Source organism: Coenobita brevimanus, chromosome 107 (assembly GCF_032717465.1).
Source record: "Coenobita brevimanus isolate Jiangsu-jjx chromosome 107, ASM3271746v2, whole genome shotgun sequence".
NCBI lineage: Eukaryota > Metazoa > Arthropoda > Malacostraca > Decapoda > Coenobitidae > Coenobita > Coenobita brevimanus.
Genome location: NC_137060.1, coordinates 28,562,318 through 28,573,040, shown reverse-complemented (window position 1 = coordinate 28,573,040; position 10,723 = coordinate 28,562,318). Strand labels below are relative to the sequence as shown.

General features: G+C 42.2%; 1 protein-coding gene across 1 annotated transcript in view; it reads left to right on the top strand.

Annotated features, from left to right (window-relative positions):
* The first annotated feature begins 1,367 nt into the window (after positions 1 to 1,367).
* Positions 1,368 to 10,723, top strand: part of LOC145416679 (uncharacterized) — a 176,331-nt gene continuing 166,975 nt past the window's right edge. The window contains exon 1 of the mRNA XM_080285616.1: positions 1,368 to 1,708. Coding sequence (XP_080141742.1) covers positions 1,506 to 1,708 — 203 coding nt within the window. The 5' untranslated portion in view covers positions 1,368 to 1,505. The remainder of the gene's footprint in view (positions 1,709 to 10,723) is intronic.

The following is a 10,723-nucleotide window of genomic DNA, read 5'->3' as shown; positions in this document are numbered from 1 at the left end:
AGAAAACGTTCTTGTCACTTCATATGATGGGTATTTAAAAGTATTGTGTGTCGCTTTTACATGAAGCGAGACGTTGTCACATCACATGATGGATATTGAAGTCTGTTGTGTGTTTCTTTTACATGAAACAATACGCTCTTGTCACCAATGGATGCTGTACTCAGTAGATAATGTGACGCTTCAAACGATGGATATTATGTCGTTTTATGTATTGCCCATAACACTGGATATAATAGAAGTGGTTATTGCTCACCCATAATATTGGAAATACGTTACTGAGTCATATCTAACGCTAATTGTATATTAAACTGATATTATGTCATTTCCATTGACGGGTATTGATGTTTTGTACAAAATAGAATTTTTGTAACGGCTTTAAAGTACCCAATATATCTCGTCAATTGAAGTAAAATTTTGAGCTTCATAGGCTGTAATTTTGCGTATAGAATAACTCCCCACTACCACCCCATCCCGTCACCCTCTCCCCACCACCACCCTCCACACAACCCCTCACCCCATCACCTCTCACCTCATCCTCACATTATCCCTCAGCCTTCCCCCAAACTCTTCAGTCATTTCACTCCCCCCTCCACCACACGAGTCCCTCACCCCTTCACCAACCTCTCCAGTCCCTCACCCCTTCACCAGCCGCTCCAGCCCCTCAATCCTCCACCAACTGCTCCATCTCCTCACCCCTCCATCACACCATCCTTCATTCCTCCATCACACACCTCATATATATTCCGCCATACCACCTCTCCACCTCAGAACCATCCGCCCCTCCGCATCTCTGTAAACCCCAACCGCGGCATTAATAATTCAATCGTAATAACACGAGGAATCTGAGGACATCATTAATATTGACACCACTTGTTAAATTCAAATCTTTCGGCAGTTCCATTTTCTGGTATTTCAATCACAATACCATGTTATCCGTGAACTGAAAGTTTCTCTTCATTTTTTTCCAGATTCAGTAGTTTTTAAATTTGGGTGAAGAATTAAGAACAATAAAAAGAACGTACTAAGCAGTTATATAGAATTTGTAGGGACGTCTAAAATTAGTGCAAAATTTAACACTGGTGCAAAATGGAACTATACCCATAATACAATAAATTGGAGAGGTTGAAAATGTGAAATCAGTCCACGCAGTGGAGATACAAAGTGAAGGAAAAGCAAGAAAATTAGATCATACAAAGTGGAGAAGAGTGGGAGTGTAAGAAAACCGGCACTCAGTTGCAGAAGTGGAGACAAGTTGCAAGAAGAAAAGTAGGGGAGGGATGGAAGACAACTGCTGTAATAGAATCGAACCATACAAATGATGAACAAAAGGAATAAGGAATGAGAAAATCAAACCATACAAATAAGTGAAAAAAAAAAAAAAAGGACCGTACTAATTAAATGGAAGAAACAACAGAAAAAAAAACACTAATTTCAAAAGAGCACAATAAAATAGCCCCATAGTTCAACCTAAATATACCACGTGTGCTGACGCTGTCACCACCATGATGGACGTGTCAGGCAGTTCCGAGGAGCTGGACACATCGATAGAGAGCTCCCCCAGCGATATAGGGGGTCAAGATGTGTCTGTATCTCCCAACCGGCCCTCACCCTTCACCCTACGGTCACAGTGTGGTTGTGGTCATGCTAAGTGTCCTATGGGGGCCGGGATTCAGTTTAGGTCCAGGATCAGCCCGTCGCCAAGCAAACAGTGAGTACCTATGCGTTAAATTGATGTCCTAACACCGAAAGTATGGTATGATAGTAAAAGCCGACGGGACATAGGAGCGTGACTGTAATAGCATAGTACTCGGTGAGTACGGTACCTTAAAGCTATGCGCTGATTGATGCCCTAACGCTGTAAGGATGTGAAAGAAATTACGAGCATACCCAGAAATATAAGCGTACATTTTGATAAGATCACACACACACACACACACACACACTGGTTCAGTCAGTATTACCATTTGTCATTATGTTCAGTTAGTGCTTGGTTCAGAAATTCTGTTCAGCTACTGCTTGGTTTCGGTAGGTTAGGGTGTTCCCCACGGAGGTTGGCTGCAGGTAATTTCTCGCAGGATATCGGTTTTCACTAGGCAGCCTTTTCCGTAGCCCTGTTTGATGAACAGTTGTAGTATAATTTACTGTAGACGTCAGCACCTGTTAGATTAGACTTGGGCGAAAATTACAGAAAAATGTAATGACAGATCACCTGGTAACTCAGGCAGCATCTGACATAAATGATAAACTAGTGAGGAGTCTGGTAACCGTAGCCAGTGCATGGTAACCTGACACACCCACCCAATCCTGTCTTCACCCCATCCTACCCAGCCGCGCGCCGACTTTCCCTGAGCTGAACTACCCCATTAAACTGCAGCCTGGCCCAGCCCTTACCTATCTTGATCACACCCAGACCCCAGTCCATCCTTCTCGTCTTCACATTGCTCTGCCATCCCCTCACAGTACTCTTTATTTTTCAAGAAGGTTTAGCTTAGGTGAGAGTGGTGTGATGCTGAAATGGCTTACACATGTCGGAAATAATTACAGTACGCACCCTGTCCCATCCCCGTCTCGTCTCCTACTTTAACACCACCCAGCTCCCGTTTCAAACAGCCTCTACCCAACCACCTCACTGTGTCTCCGCCACCGCACTGATGAAATAAAATGGAATCAAGCTGTGGCAGAATTGATGACATTCAAACAGGTTGTTGCAAAATTAAGGGTAACTATGTCGATTTAAAAGGAAGTCAGACGGTACTGTTCAGTCCTGTTTGTCCATTTTCCTGTAGCTACTCGATCGAAGAGTAGACACATACGTAGCGTGTTTTGAGCAGTGTTATAACTATCTATCTATCTATTGCCAGACGCCATAATCCCATATGGGGTGGCCATTTGACTCTGAGTTATTTCTTTTACAGAGAGGGGCACTAACTCTCCACCAACCTACTTGACACTATACCCTAGTAATATAATTTTAACACTAGGCTATATAAATGCCATCGTATTGAAGGAGGTATTCATGACATCGGTATATATTTTGTATCGGATTTATATTTTATACCGATGTAATGCGTATTGGTGTATTTATAGTCTATCTATCTATCTATCTATAGCCCGACGCCCTAATCCCGCAAAGGGTGGCCGCAGACAAAACGCCTCCAAGTCACTCTGTCACCCACCATTTGACTCCCCTCCCCCCAACTCACCCCCCCCTCCCTCATATACCTCTCAACTCCATCCCTCCACCTCATCCTCGGTCTACCCCTCCCTCTCCCTCCCTCCACCTCACCTACATACACCCTCTTAGTCAGTCTTTCATTCTCCATCCTCTCCACATGTCCAAACCACCTCAGTGTATTTCTCCTAATCTTTTCAACCACATCCACATCTACCCCACAACGTTCCTTCACTTCTTCATTCGTCAACCTGTCCCTCCACGTCACTCCACATGCTCCTCTCAAGTAACTCATTTCCACTGCTTGACTTGTTCCCCTCTTGCAAGGTCCACGCCTCGCTTCCATACGTCAGGGTAGGGATCACAATACCATCATGCAGTGACTTCTTAACTTCCATACTCACCTCCCTATTTCTCATCACTGCTTTCAGTGTACCAACAACCTTCCTTCCCTGCTGTACCCTTTCACGTACTTCATCCCCCAAAGTTCCATCCTTACTCATCACACTACCCAAGTACTTGAATGCACTCACATTCTCCATATCCTTACCATCCAACCTCACTGCACACTCTGTGACTTCATTCCTCTCAAACACCATAACTTTACTTTTGTTTACATTAACTTTCAGCTTCCTCCTCCTACACACTGTCCCAAATTCATTCACCAAACCTTGCAACTCCCATTCATCTTCACTCAACAATACTGTATCATCAGCAAACAGCAACACCGGAAGCTTCCAAATCTCACCTTCATTCATTAGGGCCACCCCCACATCCACTGCCCTACCTTGTACCTCCTTTACAACCCCATCCATATATATATTAAACAGCCATGGAGACATTACACACCCCTGTTTCAGTCCCACATTGAGATCAAAGAACTCACTCAGCTCACCATCCACTCGCACCGTAGCCCTAGCTCCCTCGTACATACTCTTCACAGCACTCAACAATTTCCTCTCCACTCCATATATTCTTAATACCTTCCACATACCTTTCCTATCTATTCTGTCATAAGCTTTCTCCAAGTCCATGAAGGCAGCGTACACTTTCCTTCCCTTCTCTAGATACTTCTCCACTAAACATCTTAGAACAAATATCTGATCTACACACCCTTTTCCCTTCCTAAATCCCCCTTGTTCTTCTCCAACTAGCTCCTCTGTCATATGTGTTCGCACAATATAATCTGTATTGGTGTAGTTACAGTATTTGCACGATATAATGCGTATTGATGTATTTATAGTGTTCACACTTGAGTGTTGTAGATTTGGCATCCGTTTTCTCTATTTGTGACGTTGACGTTTTGCAGTGCGCCTGCAGTAGCTAGGTATTTAACATGAACAAAGATATTGGTGCTATAGGCGTTGCCATTCTTTGCGTTACTACATAAATAACCAGACCAACCTCACACCATCGCTTAGTTTTTATCCCATGTTGCTCTACCTTACGTCAGCCTTGTTCCATTCGTTGCCAGATCAGCGAGAAGGTTCTTTAGTATTTTCAGTGAGACGTGGCTGTTCATCAGTACCGTCAGAACGTCGGGACAGCTTCAAGCTAGACACTGTTCCCACATTAATTTTCTTGGACATGGTTCCCTCGTTAATTTTCTTGTTCCTTACCGCACGCAATCTGACGCAATTCCTACATTTTCTTCTGTGCCCGCTTTCATCTTTTTGTTACGTTCAACCCACAACCAGAAACCATCCCAGTGTACTCTTCCCATTTTTTTCACGTTCCTACATACCTTTCAGCTAGACAATCCTCATTTTTTTCGTGTTATTTTTTACCCATAGGTCTAGCCAGCCACACGTTTCCCATTTCTCTAGTTCCATACTTACCACCCAGCAACTGGGCCTCAACGTAGAGGATCATATGTTGGCCACAGAACCGAAGAGAGATTCGTAGTGCCAAAGGGCGGCTTAAGAAGGGATGAGACTTGCTTTGAAAAGTCAGGGGTAGACCGTGATCCAACCTCGCATCGGTCTACCCCTGACGACCATACCGTACCTATTTTATTCTGATTTGGCCTAAAATTGCCATCTCATTCTTGTATGCTGACCCTTAGTGTTGTCTTATTCAGTAATTGAACTACATGAAATAAGACACAAAACGACGAATGTCTGGGCCACGACACGCGAGGTTACACTGAGGACAAGCTACTCATAAAAATTAAGCATTACAGATCTTAGGACGCTAAGATGGCATTGAGATTTGCTCGCCGTTTTGTACATTACTCCTCAGTTTATTTTTAAAAAGTGCTTTGTCGTAAGTAGTAGGGTACAATGATATGAAGAGTTTCCAATGATATTTATTAAAAGTGCAACCCGAAATGGTTTTGTAAGCATTATGTCTGATATTTGCAGGTAGTTTTTGAATATTTCCAACCAAAGAAAGAAAAAGATTCTTGTAAAAGAACATCATGATGTGACGTGGAAAAGTAAAATAGTATAAGTAAAACGATTGAGCATGTTTACTTCGCAAGCACAGCGTTTTGAAAATTATGGATCAGGACATCAGCGTCTTTGTGTGTGTGTGTGTGTGTGTGTGTGTGTGTGTGTGTGTGTGTGTGTGTGTGTGTACCTCATGACCTCACCCTGTACCGAGACGTATGGACACACTCCGTAACCCTGACCAGCTCAACCTCCACATTCGTGATGGAACTCACATGGTGTTGTGTAGGAGGATGCCGGCACGTGTTAATCCTTTACACTTTATTTATTTGTTTATTTATTTTTCTTGACCACCTCCAGAATACACCTTAAGAGGTACTGTGTTGAAGTGGTCAAATGAAAGTCGCCATATTTACCCCTTCATTTCAAAAATTATCAGGAGTGAATAAAACTTAACGGATTACAAACATAAAATAAAATCGGATTAAACAGATGAATCATCTCACTCCTAGCTTATAAAAATGTGCTGTTGTTGCTACAGTTTTACGGTATTATTCATACTTGTATTTGGAACGACTTTGAACAGATTTAGATATAGCCTTCATTAACCCCTTTACTACTAAACGTCTCCCAAAATTAATTAAGTCTGGTATAATCGGTTTGTTTTCCTGTAACAAGGATTAGTTATCCATTCTTAACTCAGCTGGTGGCCAAATGTAGCAGGATTGGAAGGATGAACTGACTGGTAACCATGGAGACATAATTTTATCGAATTTTCATGCAACCACAAGTTAGCATTCGAGTAGCCCGGTCCCCTCAAGTGAAAACAAACCGCACTCGAGTAGCCCGGTCCCCTCAAGTGAAAACAAACCGTGTAGTACGGTAACAATAATAATAATAATAATGATGATAATATATTTGAAGGTAACGGCCAGTCCTTTAGTATCCCCATAGTACCGGTATGTGACTCCACCTTTACGCTGAATACCGTATGAATGGTACTGAATTTTGGATTTGTTAGTGTCTATAATTGGACCTGCGAACGCATGTGTAGCCTAGTAAGTATGATGTGTGTGGAGAGAGAGAGAGAGAGAGAGAGAGAGAGAACCAGTCAGTCAACATCTTTACGTAAAAGGCGACAGTTTAGTTTAGACCAGGGGTTCCCAACCTTTATTTACCCATTACCCCATTTTCCACACCTCCCTTCACTCATTACCCCTCATTGCTTATGTTTCCACAATTGCATTTTAGCTGCTTAACATTTTGATGCCTAGATTTTAGTTTGAATGTAGGACTTAATTAAAGGTTAGGCTAAAACCAAGAGAGTTATTGCAAGGAGTAATTTATTTTTATTATTAACACTGATACCAAATAAACATGACTTTAAACATTCATCTCTGAATTTTAGTATAGGTCTGAAAGTCTATCATAACTGGTATGTTTTTTAGATTTTTTCTTTTTTTTGTTACCTCCCCCATTACCCTTCACAAAAGACCAAATTACCCCACTTGGGGTAATTTACCCCAGGTTGGGAACCCCTGGTTTAGACCATCCGACCCCCCTCCCCCCCCATAGCTAATATCTAGTGGTTTAAGGAGCCAAGCGGGGTAGATATAGGGGTGCGCATTTGCTTAGATTCCGTAAGAGGTCTTTCTTGAGATATAGGCTATGAATGCCACTAGAATTTTTTCTTAGACTGATCACTACAGAAGTGTATTTGTGTTGTATAGTCTAAGATTTTTGTCCTTTTACAGCACGTTTTCCATAACTGAGTGGCAGAATTAGACAATATGACCACAACCTTTTCAGAGCACTTTTTCGTGAGTAGCACCATTATTCTGCTGTTAAACTAATATCTTGTTATAGCACAGCATTGCAGACGGTGAGGTGGCAGTTTTACGCCCAGTCTAAGTGACTAGGATCTAGTACCCTTGGGCCTGTAACCCGTACTGTATGAGCACCCTATTTTATGTTAACATACACTGACCGACAAGCTCCTCTTGGGTCAATTTCATCAATGTAACCCGTTGTAGTGAAGGGGTTAATATAAGCGTCCGTCAACCCCTTCATTAGCAGACGTCTGATAAATCGTTTGGTGATCAAGAATAACACTAAAGTCATCATCGTACTCAAGGGTTAAATGTTTAAGAGGTACAATAGAATTGGCTGACACTTGAATTTTTATTTAGTATGATTTATTTGCTTGTGTACTGATTTTTTTAAGGTAGGTGCCATCTGCCCTGTCTGCATGCCTACTACTGGGTATACATGATTTTACCCTCTCACAGCTATTTATTTAGCAGAGGCCGTCTTCATATGTGTAGGCTTGGGTTGAGGGAGGGGGGGAACGGAAGTGTTTTTTTTTTTTTTTTTCAGCTTTGTTTAGAAGGGACAGCTTACCAGTCTCTTTTAGCCCGTTTCCTTCCACGGAACCGGTATCTATTTTCTTTTTCTATTTTTCTGTGTGTGTGTGTGTGTGTGTGTGTGTGTGTGTGTTTTCATTTAGTCTTCCCCAATTACATTCTTTATTCCTTTTACTTTGTGTATCGCACCAAAACTTTAGCATTGCTTTATTATAATAAAAGTTCACTTCTAAAAGGTAGCACTAAACTTTTCAGTTTCTCTCTCTCACACACACACACACACACACACACACACACACACACACACACACACACACACACACACACACACACCTATTTACTTTTCTCGATATTACATTTTATAGGGTGACATGGACATTTCTGCCATTTTACATGTCCTGTATGTGTATCCACCCTGATGATAACACAATAAGTGTACTGTAGGTTTTGATGCATTTTTTGTCCTGTGTATCCAGTCTGTGTTGTGTATTACCCAGCTTCCTCATCCTGTGTAGGCATTGTGATAACCTGTCGTGGCTGACCGTGTTATCACTATCCATGGCATGAATGATTAGCTTTTTAAAAAGTGCTATGGATGTAAGGTGAATTATTAGTGCGGTTGGAACGGTAGATTATGTAAACAAACGAACCAAGTTAGTCGCCATTGTTTCTGATAAATTTCAAGTTTCAGGCACAGTTGCTTTTGGAAGCATTTTTTTTTTTTTTACTTTATTATTTTTTAGTATTTGATATCCGTTTTGGTCGCAAATAACTCGTTTTCGAGACCCATCATCCCCATAAAGAAAAAGTTTTAAACGGAACTAAAGTTAATGGCAAACTTCAACTCCCAATACCCTGTTGAGACAGAACCATTCAAAAATATGTTTCTGTATTATACAACATTGGTATAATGTTCAGGGTTTTAATGGAGTTAGGCCTATCTGTTTTTACACCATATTCGTTCTAGAGGCACATGACCGGGTAGCCCCGCCTGTGTATCTCAGCGAGAACGAGCGGTCAGACAGGATGTCCGTGATTGCTGGTCCCTCAGTTTTAAAAGAATGTGTGTGGTGCTGGAGGCAGACGCCTTCATGTGGTGCCATTGGTACGGTATAACGACTCCAGTACCCAGTCATTCAAATGTCCCTCAGTTCCTTCCCTATCCCCTGAAAGTTGGATGGTAGGCTGGGTTAACATTTCAGATGAACCTAGGGCTACAGTTACTACCGCCGCATACTTTCCCCTGCGGTTCACCACCTTTTATCTATGAAATAAAGGAAGCGGAAAATTAAGTACAGTACGCTCTTATAGTTGTCAGTCATTGTAGTGCCGAATATTACGTGTTAAACACAGCATTATGTTTAGCTTTTCATAAAAGTACGCTGTACAGCGTACTTTTTTAGTGCTAGTTTCTACCACGGGGATGCAACGTGAGAGTGTTGCGGTAGTTGTGACAGATCCTCCAAAAAACTATATATAACCTGTGCGGATGTGGCTGGAGACGAGACTTCCATGACATGGTGCAACTTGTTTGGCTAGGCTGTCGTGTGAGATACCATTTGTAACCTAAAATTCTTTGCAGCTATGTTTTACCAGATTAGAACAAGGAAGCTGTTGATTTTGAAACATGAAGGCTATGGCCGGGCGACTGTAAATAGCACTGCCAGGGATGTATGCGTAAAGTTGGAGAACTCAAGAATGTGTTGAGTGTGTGTGTGTGTGTGTGTGTTAGTCGTTAGTCACGTGGGGTGTAGGCCAAGGAGGAGAGGGTATGCAGAGGGGGCGAGGGGCCAAGTGCCAGGTTGCATCATGTTGCTTCACCCACTCCTGCGTTTATTTTCATCCCCCTTTACCTCCCGTGACCCATATTGACAAACTTGTGATCGATTACCTGTTCGTTGCTAAGACTTTTTCCCCCCAAGGAGAACGGAGAATACAGGTAGATTTTGCTCTCTCCTTTCTTTGTCCTTCCATCGAAAACTGATTATGATAACGAAAGGAAATCAGTCTCAAGTTGATTTGTAAATACTGAATCAAGGCTCATTCTGTACATCAACTTTTCGAAATTCTAATCCCTGTAAATTACTAAGTTAGGGTTCTTGTGAGAGGCGAGCCAGCACCCAACCTGCTCGCCAAATGATCGATGTATGAGCTTGAGGGAACGTGGGTGGGTGAGAGGGAGAGTTGTCTGCGTATTGTCCGTGTGCTTCCCTTTCATACTGCGTTCTACTGAGTTCACGTTTTCTTCATCTTTTGCATATATGAATTAGGGACTGCAGCATCATTTTCTTCTCGTCTTCATTACCTTGAGGGTAAAAACAGCAGCACTGCTCATTAGGGTAGCATATCCTTGACATCCATAATTTTTATAATGCATTATGTTTTTACTTATGAAATGTCTCTGACCTACTTAGTGCGAATTGGTAATAACAGATGTCTTGGAAATATAAAAAGGTATGATTTGGAGGCGGTGGTGGTCAAGTGGATAGGCCAAGCACTGGATTGCGGTTCTTTAGGAAGCGGCTTCATATTTCTGTTTTTGTAGGGAATAGTGTGAGGATTTTTGTTTCGTTAAAATAGTTTTCGCTATTTTTCCTCAAGACGCATCAAGACTTTGTAAAAACAGGAGAGAGAGAGAGAGAGCGAGAGCGGACGTGCCCACTAGTGGTCCTGACAGATGATCAACACACCACGGGGGCTTAACAACACCACAGGAAAAATCCTTAGGGGTGGGGATGAGGGGGGAATGAGCTGGGGAGGGTGGCAGGGTGAGGGAGGAATTGGTTGAAGAGTGGTGA